The sequence below is a fragment of the Ptychodera flava genome, chromosome 14 (assembly GCF_041260155.1).
Source record: "Ptychodera flava strain L36383 chromosome 14, AS_Pfla_20210202, whole genome shotgun sequence".
NCBI classification, from domain to species: Eukaryota; Metazoa; Hemichordata; class Enteropneusta; family Ptychoderidae; genus Ptychodera; species Ptychodera flava.
The window spans coordinates 728,575-748,827 of NC_091941.1; the positions used below are offsets into that span (position 1 = coordinate 728,575).

General features: G+C 37.5%; 1 protein-coding gene across 1 annotated transcript; it reads right to left on the reverse strand.

Annotated features, from left to right (window-relative positions):
* Positions 1 to 8,961: 8,961 nt before the first annotated feature.
* LOC139148890 (F-box only protein 28-like) lies at positions 8,962 to 18,614 on the reverse strand. The gene is made up of 4 exons (XM_070720320.1): positions 18,458 to 18,614; positions 13,808 to 14,056; positions 10,825 to 11,014; positions 8,962 to 10,169 (listed from the first exon to the last, which is right to left on the reverse strand). Exons 1-4 carry the CDS (start codon positions 18,581 to 18,583, stop codon positions 9,709 to 9,711), a joined length of 1,026 nt encoding a protein of 341 aa, XP_070576421.1. The 5' UTR covers positions 18,584 to 18,614; the 3' UTR covers positions 8,962 to 9,708.
* Between the last annotated feature and the right edge of the window lie 1,639 nt (positions 18,615 to 20,253).

Genomic DNA, 20,253 nt, shown 5'->3' on the forward strand with positions numbered 1-20,253 from the left:
CCACTGAATTTTTGATGCCCACTGCCCTCCGTATCTACAGTCTGCCCGCTCCCCGCTCCCCACAACAATTCAAGCTCCCCGCTGCCCTCTCCCCACTACTAAAATTCCCCATTGCCAACTAGATGCCCACTAGGCAACCCAGATCAACACAAAACCATGCCAGTAGTAAGCAGTATACTTGGAACATTGCTCCCCTCTAAGTTAGGCGCTTAATTTCTCCTCAAGTTCTATCAACCACGCCGCTTTCCCCTCCCTCTACGTATTTTCCGGTGCCCACTGTCAAAAAAATTCTCCCCGCCCGCTGAAAGTAATGAAATTTCTTCGCCGCCCACAGTAAATATCAATAATTTCTCCCCGCCCGCTGATCAGTTTTGAAATTTGCCCGCCCACTGAAAAACTTCGCACGAACACCTTTTTGCACGAACAGCTTAGTTGGCGGCACCTGTGCAGTGAACGATAGACACCTTTAATAGCATGTTTAGTCTGGCAACTTACTCTGTACTTGTTAATTAGTTTGCTACATTGTTGCAAACTGAATGGTCTTTATGCATGATACATTGAACCTTGGGCGTACAACAGAGAGAGACTGAATCTCATACAGTACATGAACAGTGGGCGGAATGTCCTATATACACTGCAAGAGGAAGTTTTCATTTGAAAAGCATTGAAAGGAAAAATAAAAAAAGTGCCGCTTTTTTGTTTTTCCCCTAGGCATAGCCACTTGAAAATCTTTGCTTCGAGTGTCCAGTAGACAGTACTTTTATTGGCAGTCACGATGAAACGAATGGACGCAATTAGACCCCCCGTTTGGCGAGAGGGGTACCCTTATTTTGTTATAAAGTTTTCGGAATGCGTAGCAACGTAACGAAAACGGACTTGAAGACAAGTTAGTGTTTTATCACGTTTTAACGAAAAACAGAAAAGGTGTCTTTATCCCTTTTTACATATAAATGCGAGGCCGAATGAAAAGCGTTGGACGCGTTTTGCCACGGATTACCTACAATAGAGTCAATGTGATGAACAAAAGTGAGTTTGGAATCAAAAATGATATTCAAACCTTAATGTGAGAAACATGATCGAGCAAACAATTATCCACACGCTAATTAAATTTAACAATAGGATTCTTTTTTAAGGTGATGGTAAGTACCTTACATTTGCTGGCATTCAAATCTAAGCGCCAAATTTTGACCACTGAACAAGTTTATCTACAGACTTTTGCAAGTGCTTGCTATCATCAAGAGTTTCAACACGACTGAAAAGTTTGGCATCGTCTGCAAACAGCAATGACGGAACAGATACAGTCATTGGCAAGTCATTTATGTATAATGTAAATAACAAAGGCCCAAGAATGGAACCTTGTGGCACACCGGATGTTATCTGGCACCAAGTCGACGCTGCTCCATTTACTAGGACACATTGCTGCCTATTATTCAAATAACTTTTTAACCATTTCAGAATATTCTGATGAATGCCAAAATACTGTAATTTGAAAAGCAGCAAAACGTGATCAACTCTATCAAAAGCCTTGCTGAAATCTGTATAGATAATATCAAGTTGTTGTTTACTTTCTATTGCATCAATAGCATTTTTCACAAGAACAGCAAGATTGGTTGTGCAAGAGCGCTGTCCAAAAAAAAACATACTGTTTTGTTGTGATAACTGGACTAACATGAGTATTAGCACAGATTAACCTTTCAAACAATTTTGCTATTGTTGGAAGCAGTGAGACTGGCCTATAATTACTGACCTGTTCCCTGCTTCCAGACTTGTGTATTGGTATTACATTTTCCAGATGTTAGGCTGCGTTCACAAATAACGATTAGGGGGGCGGGGCAGGAGGAATCTCGATTGAAATCTTATTTTTTTTCAGATCCCCCCCTAAGTACCCTAAAAAGTTTTCAAATGCCCCCCTCTATATGGTCAAAATTTTTCAAGCCCCCTCCCCCAACTATCACAGGCCCGCACATTTGTAAAGGATGTGAGCGCAGAAAAAATAAACATGTATTACGCCGTTCTGCTCACAGGCGTTCAACACTGCCTGTATTAGCACTTTGTATAGTCATATTCCCAAGGCAAGTTCTTTAAATGCATCAGTGAATTTTTTAGATTTATTGGTCTAAAAGCCAACTTGAGTTCATCCAACTCTGGCCAGGTCAATTGCTCCTGTTGAAGAGCACACAAAATGCAATCATGAGAGAGTAGGAAAATTGTGAATTCTGGCTAATTGCCGTATTGCACAGTGACCTACCAAAAATTTTTTTCAAAACTACAAGACCTATATGAATTAGATGCTACTAAAAATTGACAATACCGGAAAGTTAAAATATTCCATCAAATAAATGTTTTAATCTCTGAAATTTTGGGTGCGATAATTGCAAATTTGGTTAAAAAATAAATAATTCCATTTGGTCACATATTTTTTCTTTTAGTCTTTCCTATTCAAAGTTTTACTTCTGTATCATTTTATAATAAGAGTGTGAAAATTTAGAAAATCAAGCATGGTGACCCCATCTTTATTCTTTAATATTTGATTATTCTCATATGCCAGAATTCAAACATTTCTATGTTTTCTTTCATGTGTTGCTCATTGGCCTGATCTTGTGTACAAGTGAGTTTCACTGTCATGAGTGTCATTTGACCAAAACTCTTCTTGAACTGCCATGTACATCAGAGTCAGAGCTGTCTCTGTCACTGTTCAGGTATGCAGTAACAGTGACACTGCAGTAGCAGCTAGAAAGGGTAGTATCTGATAGTGACACTACCCGTAGGCAGTAGCTGTATTAACTTTGATAATTTTGGCAATATTTTTGTTCAGTTTTACAACTGCGTTCTTGTTCTACTCCCTACAGCATGTTGAATTGTCCAGTATTCAGCTTGCTATCACAGCCTATGTATGTGTACCATGCATTTGTATCACTGACAACTAACTGTCAGTCTGGACTCCAATTAAATTATCACCAAATACATATTTATATTTATATATACAGGCTTTGTTGACAAACTAAATATTGTGTGTTTGAGCATGCTGTAGGGAGATAGCAAGAAATTGTATTTGTTATATTGCATAGAAATATTGCAGAAATCCTCTGGTAATTCTTTTTTAAAACTTCTCCTTAGTTTTTGTTGTTTTCATTATTCTCAATCAGTTGTATTAAATTTTTAAACAATACCACATAGATATCAGTTTTTACGTGTAAAATATTAGTTGCCTCTGATGACTGCATTTTGTCGTCTGCAACACAGTTACGCGTGGTTCGATACATAGCGGCCGCCGCGTGTGGTATGCGCGCATACCACGCGGCGGCCACTATGAATACTATGTATCAACCGCACCTATCTGTGCTAGTCACCTAAGCGAATTCTGGTGGAATCAGCAAACTTTGTTTTTCGTTTTTTTGCCGAGTCAGTAGGACTCGGCTTTCTCCCATTGGACATGACCGCTCACCGACGCGAGTGGTACTGCTGTGGCGTACAGCAGCGTCAGCATATACTCGTACTCCATAGCTTAGTTGACAATGGCCTCAGTGCCGTACGTTCTATGTTCGGAAGCTGAATTCAGGTGGGCCACCGGAATTCAAACTTTAACTTTTTTGAGGACATGTTTTTATCGATATCTCGCGATCCGCGAGCAGTTGCCATGTCAAATATCGACCGTTGGCATTAAAAAAACATGTTATAAAAATGTTACCAAGTGGGAGTGCCTCTTTAATTAGAAACACCACATGTGAGTTCACCAATAACGTTGACAATATCAAACGTTGTCCTTTGAAACTCACATTTTGGAAAACTTTTATGCAGTGATGAAACATAAAATTGATTTATTCAAAGGAAGTCTGTGTATTTAGTTTCAGATAAATTATAAGTGCACTGAATATGTATTTGTCTTGTAACATATCCATAGTTATTTTGGTACAAGATGAATCTAAAATATGGACTCATCAGTGTACATAAGTTTTGAAATACTTTTTTGTGCTAAGTATTGATTTGTTGCCTTATACTACTTGTCATACTGTGGTGGGTTTTTTTGTAATTTCAGATAGCATTACTATTCTTGCCCCAGATAGAAATACTATTCAGGCGCCAGATAGAATTACTATTCAGGTCCCAGATAGAAATACTATTCAGGTCCCAGATAGAAATACTATTTAGGTCCCAGATAGAATTACTATTCAGGCCCCAGATAGAAATACTATTCAGGCCCCAGATAGAAATACTATTCAGGCCCAAGATAGAATTACTATTCAGGCCCAGATAGAAATTACTATTCAGGCCCCAGATAGAAATACTATTCAGGCCCCAGATAGAAATACTATTCAGGCCCCAGATAGAAATACTATTCAGGCCCAAGATAGAAATACTATTCAGGCCCCAGATAGCATTACTATTCAGGCGCCAGATAGAATTACTATTCAGGTCCCAGATAGAAATACTATTCAGGCCCAAGATAGAAATACTATTCTTGCCCAAGATAGAAATACTATTCAGGTCCCAGATAGCATTACTATTCAGGTCCCAGATAGAAATACTATCCAGGCCCCAGATAGAAATACTATTCAGGCCCCAGATAGAAATACTATTCAGGCCCCAGATAGAAATACTATTCAGGCCCCAGATAGAATTACTATTCAGGTCCCAGATAGAAATACTATTCAGGCCCAAGATAGAAATACTATTCAGGCCCCAGATGGCAATACTATTCAGGCCCCAGATAGAAATACTATTCAGGTCCCAGATGGAAATACTATTCAGGCCCCAGATAGAAATACTATTCAGGCCCAAGATAGAAATACTATTCAGGCCCAAGATAGAAATACTATTCAGGTCCCAGATGGAAATACTATTCAGGCCCCAGATAGAAATACTATTCAGGCCCCAGATAGAAATACTATTCAGGTCCCAGATGGAAATACTATTCAGGCCCAAGATAGAAATACTATTCAGGCCCCAGATGGCAATACTATTCAGGCCCCAGATAGAAATACTATTCAGGTCCCAGATGGAAATACTATTCAGGCCCCAGATAGAAATACTATTCAGGCCCCAGATAGAAATACTATTCAGGCCCAAGATAGAAATACTATTCAGGCCCAAGATAGAAATACTATTCAGGTCCCAGATGGAAATACTATTCAGGCCCCAGATAGAAATACTATTCAGGCCCCAGATAGAAATACTATTCAGGTCCCAGATGGAAATACTATTCAGGCCCAAGATAGAAATACTATTCAGGCCCAAGATAGAAATACTATTCAGGCCCCAGATGGCAATACTATTCAGGCCCCAGATAGAAATACTATTCAGGTCCCAGATGGAAATACTATTCAGGCCCCAGATAGAAATACTATTCAGGCCCAAGATAGAAATACTATTCAGGCCCAAGATAGAAATACTATTCAGGCCCCAGATAGAAATACTATTCAGGTCCCAGATGGAAATACTATTCAGGCCCCAGATAGAAATACTATTCAGGCCCAAGATAGAAATACTATTCAGGTCCCAGATAGAAATACTATTCAGGCCCCAGATAGAAATACTATTCAGGCCCAAGATAGAAATACTATTCAGGCCCCAGATAGCATTACTATTCAGGCCCCAGATAGAAATACTATTCAGGCCCAAGATAGAAATACTATTCAGGCCCCAGATAGAAATACTATTCAGGTCCCAGATAGAAATACTATTCAGGCCCAAAATAGAAATACTATTCAGGCCCAAGATAGAAATACTATTCAGGCCCAAGATAGAAATACTATTCAGGCCCCAGATAGAAATAATATTCAGGCCCCAGATAGAATTACTATTCAGGTCCCAGATAGAAATACTATTCAGGCCCAAGATAGAAATACTATTCAGGCCCCAGATAGAAATACTATTCAGGCCCAAGATAGAAATACTATTCAGGCCCCAGATAGAAATACTATTCAGGCCCAAGATAGAAATACTATTCAGGCCCCAGATAGAATTACTATTCAGGTCCCAGATAGAAATACTATTCAGGCCCCAGATGGCAATACTATTCAGGCCCCAGATAGAAATACTATTCAGGCTCAAGATAGAAATACTATTCACTATATTTCCCTGGAATCATTAAATTAACCATTTGAGTGCTGTAATTTTTCAAACCAAAATTTTAATGCAACATTTAACCAATTTTCATGAATTTTTCTGTCATTTGTTTATAATTTTGGACCAAATGGACCTTACATTATATATTGGCTACAGTTCTTTTATCAAATTTTTTTGAAAAAATGTGAAAAAATTGACTGGGGTATATTTAATATAGGTGACAAAAACTAACTTTTGTACTCAAAGGGTTAAATAGTGTCATTGTAGAAGAAGCTGTGACTTTCATGAATCCAATGGAGGCAACTAATTACAGAGCACCAACTTTATCATTTGAAGCATGCTTTTTTTTATTTTTGAGTACAAGACAGTCTCCTTAAAAATCGCTATACAAAATCATTCAGATAACAGTACAGCATTGTGAAAGCATTTTGAAAAATGTGTCGGACACACAAGCAGATGTCAAAACACAAGACTTAAGTGTTATACAATGAAAATAAAACATTAGGCCATTTTCTAAAAGTTTGCGTGTGGAATAGAACATCACTGTACTCCAGTGTTCCCCAATAAGGTTTTGAGTAGGTGCACAACTTAGGCTGTGGTACCTGGCGGCCGGCCACAGGGGCAGCCATGTTGTGTCTTACATATGCTAATTTATTGAGTTACATGAATCCAGTCACATAGTCACAACATACCCTGAATGCTAAGCACACCGTGTGTTGGTGGCAATTGCACTACCAACTAGCGCTAAAACTCAAAATGCGTAAGTAAAATTGGCACTGAGATCGCACATTTCACCCCCAAGTTTGGATGTTTATCATTACCAAAACTAATACCGATTGAAATGACTGATATACAGTTGCACAAAACATGAAATTCCACTGTTAGGGCAGTAAGATACACTGCACAAATAGCGTGCAAATAAGCCTAATTAAGCTACGCCTTTGTGGAAACACTGCCGTTCTCTATGCTATTGTGAGCACCTTTGGTTCAAGAACATGTGTATCAGAAATCAGAATACAGGAGACGCGTCCTCATTTTGTTTACCTGCTGCTTCTGTCAGAGTGTTTCTAAAGTGCATGTTGACTGAGACAAACAACTTGAAGTGCATCTTTGATATTGTGAGAATTTCAAAACCAGATGTAAAGGAAAATGAATTTCAATTATTGAAAGATACAAAGTGGATTGTACTGTATTTGCATGATGGGTTAAGGTGGAGCTGCGTGTTGCCAACAATTTTTTTCAGAGCAATATTTCTAATCAAAGATGACAAGGAAACCCCCTCATACCATATATTTTCAAAAAGCAGAGACTCGTAAGTTTAGTGCGGTAGCAGTAGTTTACTTAAAGGATGCAGTAGGTGTATATTTTGGGGTAAAATACCTCAATTTTGACATTAATGATAAAAATTAATTTAGTCAATAACTTGACGCTATTTTCTGAAATGTAATATTTCACTGAGAAGAAGAGTATCTGTAGAAAAAAACAACTATTTCATTCTACATTATCTGTCCTCATTCTAAAATGGCAAGAGTTTAAAGACTGACACTCAAAAAAAAAATTGATTAAAATCATGATTAGCAAAACTAAAATGCCTCATTCAAAATGTGAGAACTTAATTGTTAAACAAAATAGTCATTTTTTTATATAGCATTTAAAGAACATAATGTGAACATTTCAGAAAATTAGACCAGCCAGAGTGGAGTTCAATTCTTTGGAAATTTTGAAATTGGGAGGAAAAGAAGCCAGGAAATTGGGTGATTTGCATACATTTGCATAAATTAACACTTCTTTATCACACAACTTTGGTGCTTGACAAGCTAAAAGGTGAATCCAAACAATGTATCCAAACAATATTTTAATCTTTGGTTGACAAATTAATTAAAATTGAACGAATATTTGCAAAAAACTGATTTTTTGAGCAAAATACCCTGTTGGGTGCAGCGCCCACTTAAAACCCAAATTCAAATAGACCATGATACAAGCAAAACCATGTGCACAAACACACACAGAAATATGTGTATTTCCACATACATTTGTACATGTGGGTTTGTTTGTACCGCCATCAAGTGATCTCTCGGGCATACTCAGTCTGAAGTACACTGCACATCCTTTTTCATTGCCTATCCTTTTTTATCTTGGAGAAGAACCGCAGAAAAGCAAATATTGAAGGAAATTGAGCTACTCTGCATTCCTAAATAAATTGAATTAAGATCATTCAAGCAAACTTACTACAGTTGTATTTGACACAGTTCCATCCTAGGCTGGTAGATCATTCATCGTAGCTAACAGTGAAAACATCCGTTTCTAGCTCCATGGTGAGACCATGGTAACTATGATGACCATGGTGAGACCACGGTGAGACCATGGTGAGACCACAGTGAGAACACAGTGAGACCACGGTGACCATGGTGAGAACACAGTGAGAACACATATCAGGTTAATTGTCTGTTGTTTTTTCAAGACTATCATCAGCACAGGGAATATTAAGAATCACTTTTTATTAACTCTTATCCTGCCAAGTTCATATGTCACCCATCAGGTTAAGTTGATTAAAATCAATGAGGCCATAACATGTCTCCTATGTTGCTTTTTATCGAAGACTTGAAAATTGGGTTGCCCTGAAAACAGAGATACTCTGAACAAGATATCTTTACTGACATGTTCCACAATAACACAATATGCTAAATACATGTAAGTGAAAATATGTGTAGGACTTGGCTCAATACTGCTTTTACTGACTTGGAAGATGACAAAGTGATAGTCCTGGTAAGATGAGGGTTGCAGTTTTGCTATTGTTTAAAATTGATTGTGCACATATTGTAAAATTAGAATAATGTAGATATGTACAGACTGGCATTTCAATAGAAGTTAAAAAAGAGTACAAAGTAATTAGCATTTTCCTTTTCATGATGTAATGCACTTTATTTCAAAAGAATTTATCATAATTCTATCACCCATGATACAGTGGTCCTTTGTAACTTATTGAAAAAAATACAATATAATGCCTTTCACATATTGTTTGACACTAGCTCTGGTAAAATTTACCAAAACTTTGCAGGCATTCATAATCTTAAAATCTACACATCTGTGTGATTTCTGACTCCTTGAGTTAAATAAATGAAATTTGATCTCAAGCATTTGAAAAATATTTCTTCATCCCACTTGTATTATTATTACACTGTGACACAGTGACATGTAACTGACTGCTCTGATTGGCAGCTTGAAAATCTACAAAGGCGTAAAATTGACAGCTCTTTACTTGATCTGCACGTACAAAAGTTTATATATGTCCTTGTCCTTATAGGATATGTCTATACATTTTGAACCCTTCACCAAGCTTTCTCATCTTTTCACCTCTATGTCCATACAATAATAGAATATGTTTATACACATATTGCATACATTACTATCTTCACACAGAGAAATTATCAGCATGTTGGTAAAATAGTGTTTTGTGTCTTTCTTACGGATCCTGAACCTACCTTCTGAATCACTGTATCGTTTTTTTCACTAAGCCCTGACTTGCACAGAGAGTTTAATGACATGGGATAGAAATATCAATGCACATGGGGTTTATTTAGGTATTTCAGATACAAATAAATTGTGTAAATAATCTTCAATCCAAATGTAGATGAGAAGACGCTAGTTAGAGCAATGTTTCATTTTCTTCACTTTTGGTTTCCGTTTTCTGGAACTCATTGTCTGATCCTCAGCTATTTCTTCATCCTCTGTTTTTCTTTTTCGACTCAGAGTTGTCTCCTGTTTCACCGTTGTTACTTGACTCAGCTTGCTAATTTCAGCCGTCAGATCTTCAAACTTGTGGTCATATTCGATAAACTTTCTGTTCATTTCATTCATTTTTCTATCTTGTTCTTGCACCTTGCCGTTCAGTTCACTGATTAGCTGTTCTCGCCGTTGAAGCTTCTTTTCTAGCTCACAGTATTTCTTCTTCTGTTCCATAAGTTGCCTCCTGTGTTCCAGAAATTCCTTCTTGAACATCAGTTGGTTGTTAACACTGGCCTTGAGTTGAGCTTGCACTCTCACAACATCTTGACGCCTGGCTACAGCATTGCTGGAACCCAGTGCCATGCCAGTTGATGCACCTGAAAACAAAAATAATCACCATACCATTCTTAACAAGACTGAAGCAGAAGCAGACTTTTCAACTGAATGCATTTTAATACAGTCTGAAAGTACCTGCTCAACCATGTAAATATTATGACAAATCATTTGCTGTAATCTGATGTGTAACAGTTGATATTACATCAAATAAACCATATAACACAGACACTACTATAATTTCAGAATTTTTCCCTGATGCAGTGTTGTGGAATACCTTGATTTATCTCTTTAGTGCATTATCATTGCCTTTTTTTTGACACAAGTTCTGTCTGAACCTTTGCCTAACCCTTTCACCACAGTGGTTTGAACCAATTTCATTGTTTTGTATGGTCAAGTTGGACCTCTAGAAAAGGAAATGGGAGAAAGAGCTAACAAATATTTTTGCAAACCAGGTTCATTGATCTAAGCATAGTCTTCTCAATTAGATACACTGTCTGTTTTAATGGACTGAAGTTGGAATAAAACATTCAGAATTCAAATTAACCATCTTCATATTTTCAGAAGACAGTGGTGCACTTTAATTCTTTTAATTACATATAAATTACAATTGGGATTGAATACCACAGATAATCAATGACTGAAACCATGAACACAGAAATAAATAGCATGGACATTTGACATAGAAAACTATCTTACCTGGACAAGGACTCTTGATTATGAATTCTGAATTTGTCATCTTTTTTCTGAGAATGGGAACAATCTTCTCATCAAAATATTCCATTGCCATAGACGAGATGTCTCTCAATTCTTGAAGTAATTCATGAGCTCTAGGTGGATTGGGCGTCTTCTTAATGTATTCAATCAACTGAGTGATTTCATCAAGAACCTGCAATGAAAATGTATTCCATAGTCATGACAAGTAATAAGCATTGCCAAACAATTAGGATTATAATGCATAATCATCGTCATTTGACAAGAGAGTACAAAAAGCAATTTACAATATTAAATTGTGAGACAACCTTGCTATCTCACATCAAATGAATGATTGTGGGCATGCTAAATGTAGCAATGCTATGTACAGTATGTAGATTTTAAAACACAAACAAAGATGTCCTGCACAAGTATGAAATCAGTGTCAATTAATCCCATTTCCTTAAGTCATACTGAGTTCAAAATACTTAAATTTGTAATGCATAAAAAAATAACAAATGGTTCACTTATCTTGGTAACCTCCTATTCTGATTTAGAATATCAGCTGTAATTAATGTTTGCATTACAATGTCTTACAAACATTAAAATGTCTTACAAAAATTAATTGCAACTGAGAAACAAGAAAGGCATAAGGACATGCCAGATCTTTCACAAGAATACAAAGAAAAAGACAACTAAGCCGTAAATAAAAACTTATTCAGAGCTTTAAGTAATCATTAATGTAGCATAATCCATATATTTTCTGTACAGCAGAATAAACTGTTGGCCTGCCATGTGACAATACTTGGAAATTTATCAAAATTCATCTGAGTGTTTAATGATCCAAAAAAGCACAGGTTTCTCATGTCTTCTGTATGCTGAGTGTGAGAACACCAATGTAGGATTGATTTGTATTCTTGTGGGAATGAAATATATTTGTATAGAATACACTCATTGGCCATTCCGCTTCACTACTCCATTGGCATTCGTATTAACTGACAAATGTAAAGTGACGTTATGTACAACTGTACTATTAACAGACACAGACGACAGCACTGCACTCTAGAATTTCGTGTAGATTTACCTGACTATAGTCAACATTGGTGATAAATAGAGGAAGGATAACCATACATTCGTTGTAAAAGATGAATTTGGACCATATGAAGATATCGGTTGTTTACATTTGGTAGAAACCTGGAGAAGCAATTACTCATTCATCAACAGAGATAGCAACCACTCGTACCCACGGTTGGAACACAACTCTAACGATGAGGCAAAGTCAAGGGATCATTGTCAGAGGTATTTCGCTGATTTGTCCTCCCTTGATCTTGGGGATTCTGTAGCCAACCATCAATACAAGGAAATTGTATGTGCAACAACAGCCACATTGCTATATTCAAAGAGTATCAGACCAAGAATTGTGACCACTGAATAATATTTGGTATGCCATCAAGTGAGCTCAACCCACTTGTTGGGAAATTTCTATTTGTCATAACAAAGGAAAACAGTCAGAGTATTAGCTGTCATACTTGTATGGTATGCTGAGTGAGCTTGAGAGACATTATCCCTGGAAGAGATATGGTATTTCATTAACAAGTGGGCCTGAATTTTATATGGCACGAGAGCAACTGAAGGCCAAGTAGAAAGAGTTCAGGAAACAAGGAAAAGACACTTTCCTAATAAAGCAGCGACATTGACCAATGGCCACGTCAATTACAATGTAAATGTACTTGTATGCCACAAAACTGCTTTGACATTACAGCCCCAGTCTATTATCAACACTGAATGGTTCAATATATGCTATCTTTGGTAAATGAGGGCCATAAAAGAACGCCAGTCTCTCTGCTAGGGAGATGTTCAGCTATAATGTGAAAGCCATGACAAAGAATATCTTGAAATGACAAGTGGACACCAAACAAATACAAGAACTGGCCAAAATGTAAACTATATATGTCCTGTGAAACTGCAGATGTACAACTTTCCTTCAGACACAGAGTGATGTCCTGTAATGTTATATGCATGTAAACTGTATGTATCGTTGAGACCTACAGATTTGAATGGTCCAGGGACTCCCTGCTTGTTAGGCATCAAACATCTGACCTAAAGCCATGTGAAACTGGATTCAAACCACAGGCTTTTGGACCAAATACCATCACAAATATCATGATGAAAATGTAAACAGAAAGTGGTCCGGATGAACTCTGCAAAAATGTCACTAGCACCAGTGCCAGAAAGTACACGTTTGCACAAGTGAAATGACAGCATGGTAACGACAACACATACAATGCAAATACAGTACACATAAGGAAGTTCAATCTGTCAATAACTATTGTAAACTATCTGATTAACACCAATATGCAATATCACATACTTTCGGCCGACACAACAAAAGCAGATGTCCCTTAAAACTACTTTCCTAACAATGTCACTGGACCGTCAAATTATATGAAACTGCAAGTTCGGGAATCAAAACAGACTCGGAAGCTAGAAACATCTCATGTGGTGTTTCCATCATCAGTGTTCAAAAATTGCACAAAAATGGCAAGTTGAACTTTCAACGTTACAATCCACATTCAAAGTCATCCAGGACCATTACATGCAGTAGTAAACAACCAAGAGAGACTTATTTGGACTCTGACAGCAGTCAGGAAAATTGTTGTTTGAAATTGTAAAAAACTGTTGTCAGAATAAACAATTCACCTGTTGTTAAAAATTGAGAAAGTGTGAGAATGGAAGGAACTATGTTTTCATGTGCGGAATGATAAGCTGTGTTGCTGCAAAACATACTGCTATTTCTCCAAGTATTTACTAACAACGAGGGAATGTGAGAAAAATAATCTAACACTCCAATAGGCTGAAGTGACATGTCCCACACTTGTAAATTTCTGTCTCACACTTGCCTTCGGCTTGTGCGTGGCAGAAATTTTCCAGCTCATGTGAAACATGTTATCTAAGCCCATCAAGGTGTGTAGGATTCTATTAATCTTACCTTTCCCGGTATAAAACAGCACAAGTTCATGTCCACATACTTCATAAATGTCATCCCTAACAATGAGAGTCTGGTTTCTATGGCAGCTAAGATATCACAGTGTCTTGACAGTGGATGATTTCTTCGTTCCGATTCCCTCCTTGGCAACCTGGCTTTCAGTTCCTTCTGATACTGAGAGTGGAATCGATCTACTTTATGATATCCCTGGTTCAAAACTTCTTGACAAATTTGATCAAATGTCTTACATACCTTTGAATGAATGAAAACATATTTTTACATGACTGGAGCAAGTCCATGGCTACTCTCTGTCTCCTGATATTGGCATATTTTTCTTACATACAACACAGGAACAAGTGATGTTAATCTTTATGGCCCTGATATGGTTTTTGCGGACAAAGGTTGTAGGCAAAAGGGCCTGAGCCTGCTTGGGCCCGTATGCCCAAGGTTCACAAAAAACCATATCAGGGCTGTAAAGGTTTTATCATATAACTTATGGAATGATAAATATGTAGGTGAAAATATTGTGCAAAGATTTGGATATAGAAATTAATGCAATGTCAAACATTGCTCGCCATAATTGTAATTTTTTCAGAAAGGCAATAGCTACATTCAGTCGTGAATTGATATACATAATGACATCATTTGTTTACCTGTAGAACTTGTAAACAATGTCCGTAGTAAAATCAAGGTGTAAGAAGAACAGCTCGGTGTGACTTATTGTAAATTTCATGCACCGGCCGCGAGATGCGATCATCAGCAAAAAGCTTGATTGAAAGGAATATTGTACCTTCAATTTTATAAGGATTTTGCAATGAAATGACCTTGTATTTGAAGCTGGGCAATGGGTGACGGCTAGGCTCAGCTATCAGTCACATGATCACACTCAATCTAATTAATATTCAGTTCACTTTTAAATCTTTCAAAAATGCAGACATCATAGATAATGTGCTAAGTCACCACTGGACTTTAATATGAAACCCTAAGAAATACCACCCCATTTCGCAAACTTCACTGTCGCCCGTACGATCAGAACTGAGGAGACGTTGGAATCTCCCACTGGCTTTGTTTACGAATGGAATGTTTACTAATAGCAACGCGCATAGTAACCAGTATGTAGCTAGTTCTGAAATGCAAGAGCTTGCCTATATTTGGACAAAGTGTGCCTGGGCATGATACAGCAAATTATTACACAAATATGAGGGCGTCTTTTGCTATAGCATTACATGGGAATGTGGCTTGAGGTACATGATAATGGGTACATGTAATAACCTCGAATTCTCATGTCAATAGTGATTTTGTTGATATATCATATTTTTGTCTTCTTTGTATTGTCATATTTATGCATATCAAAGGCATGTTTAGCCTGGAGTGTGTTGCCTGTATGAGTGAAATTTGTAAGTCTTGACTAGTAAACGGAAATGTCTCTTTTACACAAAGAAGTACGATTACGATATGCTCTTTCTGGCAAGGCTGGCTCACGTATGGTTGTTCATTGGTCATTGGTGAAATGGTCCTGCAAGGTGTGATGATTTTACTGTTAGTTCCTACACATCTGAATGTACCTGGAGTGCCATAGAGAATAGTGGGCAACACTATTACACATGCATTTATGTGAAAAACCGGCGGTAACATACTCAGTACAAAGGGTTGTGAATTCTTCTCATTTCTACCTCCATGTTTCGACTCAATGAGAGAGAAACTTGGAGTATGGCGCAGACCATAGTGTGTGTTTGTGTGTGTGTCTTTGTAATTATCACTGTACAGAGTAAGATTTCAGCAATCAAATGCCCATGCCCAGAAGTCAAAGATGTGTGAGCTATGAAGTGACAAATTGAACATCTTCAAGACTCGCAGAGCTGTTTTTTTGTGTTTGTTTATATTAGACCATAGCAAATTGTTTTTTGTTTCATATTCCACTAAATGAAATATCACTATATTGTTACTGGTCTTATAATTTTGCAGTATCAATAGTATGACAGGTGATTCAAGATGCCTTTCAAGTATATTTCTCTTGCAAGCATATTCATCACTTTATCACCACATTTAAATGAACATGGTTGGAGCAATGCCATCACAGTCCTGTCACAATGCGTACTTCAGCACTTCGCTGTTATCATGAAAAATAACACAGACTGCATGAATGTAGCCCATGCAGCAGTGAATGTAGTCCTAAGGCCTGGGGAAGTCACCTCCGGACAAATGCAGGGCTAAGACAGAATTTACCACCAACTGAACTCCAAGGTTGGGCAATCACCTCATTGAGTGTCTTTGGTCAGCTTCACCTTGGTTTGATTGACCCATGGTGGTGGGACAGGGGAAATCTGGGGGGGGGGGGGGGAATTTTCTGGTTTTGGACGAGAGTTTCTTCATTTCCTTGCCAAAGGGCAGGGAAGGGCATTTGGAAAAGATACAGACATGTCTGTCCGAGATGGGAGGGGGAATAAATTGATTGCTTTATTATCTGAATGGAGTGTCTATTGATTCTTAGCATAGACCTCCTTGTCTATGCTCTGAGTTACGGAACCTTTGACATATGATATTGATTGACCGATAAGGTAACAAAATAGCATCGAAATGGCTGAATCGTACTTGATCGAGACATTCAAAACCCTACACTGTGGTTACAGTTATAATATTGTTGAAATATATCCCACTGTAGACAGCTCGGGGTAAGTGATTTATTTTTTCCAAAGGGTGAAGTTTGACTCGAGTTATGGAACTTTTGACATACAGTATGACATTGATTGCCTGTTAATTTTAATTTGTTGAATGACTATGTCAAATATTTTAAGCACAATGTGCTGATCCAGACCTTTTTCCTGTCACACACATTACAGGTCACATGAGGAGTGTCAGTATATCAGAAAGATGTGTAGAAGGCCTGTAGCCAACCGTCATGAGTTTGTTTTGTATTACTTGAAATCTATTTTGTGTAAATTGTGAGGTTGAGAATTAAAATAACACCTCAGTCACAGATAATAAATTTACAGTAAATGAAGAAGTAAGAACGCTGTAGAGTCTTTTTTATGTTATTGCAGAGTCACGTCACTATATGAAATTTGATGAAAAACCCCATAGATTACAGCATTTTTTGATGAGCATAAATTTATTATCAGTGTGTTATTTTCTGCAGTGCCACTGTGGGACTGCAATATGATGACCACAGTGGATATTTGTTGTTAAGAATAACTTAGTTAAGGCTGGATAAATTTTAAGGCCAACTGGCGAAAAAACAGGAAGGATGTCAATAGCCAAATAAAGGTCAGTTGGCTATTGACACCCATTGGTAGTCAGCTTGCAGCAGCATTATGGGATTGCAAAATAACGATCAGAGGACAAATAGAAAGAACTTTGATTTCTTAAAAGAATATATGCTGCTAACAATCAGTAAACATAGTTTAGACACATTTTGAGGCTAACTAGCGAAAAAACGGGAGGGGTGTCAATGGCAAAAAATCTAGGGTTACTTGACTATTGACACCAAGGTGAGGTGTCGATAGACTTGTTCTTATCTGGACAAGAGTTCCTTTAGGCCCCCACCCCTGGAAATTACTTCCATTGTGGACTTCACTTGGAAGAAGCACATCAAATACAACTTTGGAAGGGGTTTAGAATTAGGGTTAGTTATAGGGTTAGCATACTTAAAAGTGTTGTATATCCTACCTAAGAAAAAAAATTGGGGGGGGCTTTACTCTTTCCCTCATGTGTAATATTGCATGGCAACTGATTACATTCAGTGAGTTGCAGCTGTCAGAAATTTAGCTGTAAATAATGGGGCAAATTTGAAACAAAATCCATGGATGGCTTGAGCTGTGTTTATTTGTTATTGGTTTCCCAGTACATTACAAGCTACGTCAACCATAGAGCTACCTCTGCACATGGGGTAGTCATGGATGAATCATACTATAGGAAGTCTTCATGGCGCTGTGGAAATCATGAAATCGTACTAGAGGCTGCTGGGGTCAGAGAGCTATCACCCCCCTGGTTTTTTTGTTTGGTTGGTCTTTGTTTGTTTGTCTGTTTCGTTTTTTTCTGTCGGCGACAGGAAGGGCTATTGAGTCAAGTTAGTTGGAGGCCCAGGCAGGATGTAGGCCCCCTCATGCCTGGTAACCAAATGCGGACTCTACGTGTGAGAAGCATATCAAATACAGTTTTTGGAGGGATTAGAATTAGGATTAGGGTTAGTTTTAGGGTTAGCATAGTTAAAAATGTTGTATATCCTACCTAAGAAAAGAAAGATGGCCGTGGAGGGGCCGTACGGAACTCTTTCCGGAGGCTACATTGCTGCGGATCAGCAGCAAGAGGCTCTATATATGTACGCCAAAAACACAACTAATCACAATATTGGCGCAGGTGCGCAGATGTCCATTGGCAAAGCTAACTCACAAGATTTGCGTCGGTTTTCCCCCCGCTATACTGAGTGACAGCGGGGTTTAGTTTGCGACATAAGAGGGGCTACATTTTATGAAACAGGGATACGATTTTAAGGTTGTTGACGCAGATGCTCAGTATTTGACCAGGATAATATACACACAATGTTTACAAAACCGTGTGGACGGTATTGTGTTGCACTGTCGCTGCTTATGCGTCTGCGGCTACATCAGACGTAATATTTATACTCTACCCGAACACGTTTTACTGAATACTTACCAGCCTCAACTCACTGACTTCTTCATATGTGAAATATGACATAATATGGCGGACTATTTCTGCCGGAAGAGTGAGAAACTGAGAATAATCATCAGACGAGTCCGACGAGGCAATCATAGACGCCATGTTTCTTTTCCTACAATTGACCCTCTAACGCACTAAGAATAAACTAAAACCCCTTAGGTTGTAGAGATCACCATCCGACTATTGATCATTTATTATCTATACTAAACTTCGAGAAATGAGAATAAATGATACACAATAGAGATAATATGCGGTATGCGGTGGTCGTCACACCCCACGAGCGTACTGCGTACCCTCGAAAAACCACACCACGTTTATTATGCAATTCCCCCCTTACATCGAATTATCAAACAGACACTGAAATACAAGTACTATGAAACTGTATTACAACAATTACAATAATTTGGAAAAAAAAAGTTGAAAAACACACCACGTTTATTATGGAAATTCCCCCTTACATCGAATTATCAAAAGAGACTGAAATACAAGTACTATGAAACTGCATAACAATTACAAACAAAAACTGCTTGTGTTGACATCGTGGAGTTTCGACCGAGACTGAAGACAAAAGAGCTTCACACCAATATATAGGCATGCAACACCTGGTGACACAAACCTCAATCAAATGAATTCTCTTATGTAACGAATAGATAGTAATTATATGCTAATCTTCGAAACGCATATAATTATTCATATTCAGTACACGATAGGCACTAGCAAAGATGTACAATAAACATTTGCGAATTACGAAGATTTGATGAAAACATTTATCATGTATCCACAACCATTGGTCATTTTTAAAAGTTACTAGGAAGAGGGACAGGCGAAGTTAGAGATGGCAGAGCTGCCACAGGTCCAGTAGGCATAATTTGTGATGAATTTTTCCTATTATTATCATAAAAAATGATTATGAATATTAATAAATTATTAATATGAATGTTACAGATTATTAAAACTTTTATACATACAATGTCGTCTACTTTGTGTAAATGCTGTCTGGAAACTCCATTGTTGTGATAATTATGATTATTAATAAATTATGATTATGGTTAATAAATCATATTTTACACATTGTAATGTGCTTATGTGAACAACCCTCTGGAAACCCTCATACAGTTTCACAATCTATGCCAAAATATACAAGTGACATCATTGCCCAGGTTCAGTCTACGGCGAGAGTTACCATTGCCCAGGTTCAGTCTACGGTGAGAGTTACTACACTGTGTAGTAACTCTCGCCGTAGACTGAACCTGGGCAATGGTAACTCTCGCCGTAGACTGAACCTGGGCAATGGTGTCACTTGTATATTTTGGCATAGATTGTGAAACTGTATGAGGGTTTCCAGAGGGTTGTTCACATAAGCACATTACAATGTGTAAAATATGATTTATTAACCATAATCATAATTTATTAATAATCATAATTATCACAACAATGGAGTTTCCAGACAGCATTTACACAAAGTAGACAACATTGTATGTATAAAAGTTTTAATATTCTGTAACATTCATATTAATAATTTATTAATATTCATAATTATTTTTTATGATAACAATAGGAAAAAATCATCACAAATTATGCCTACTTGACCTGTGGAGCTGCTAGAGATATTATAACAGAAATACCTTTGACAAAAATTGCCAATTACAATCCATTCACCTGTTTTTTCACAGCTTCAGCTGTAGTATTCCGTAGGTTAAACAACAGTTTTATTCTCTGTCTTCATCAAATTTCTCACACGATAATAACAAATGTCACTCATCGTCTATTTT

What these genes read in the sequence shown, in the direction of transcription:
- LOC139148890 (XM_070720320.1), bottom strand. Translation starts at nt 18,583, where the DNA reads ATGGCGTCTATGATTGCCTCGTCGGACTCGTCTGATGATTATTCTCAG. An exon ending in AAGTCAGTGAGTTGAGGCTG is followed by an intron (nt 14,057 to 18,457) that starts GTAAGTATTCAG and finishes ATTCATTCAAAG; the next exon opens with GTATGTAAGACATTTGATCA. An exon ending in AATCAAGAGTCCTTGTCCAG is followed by an intron (nt 10,170 to 10,824) that starts GTAAGATAGTTT and finishes TTTTGTTTTCAG; the next exon opens with GTGCATCAACTGGCATGGCA.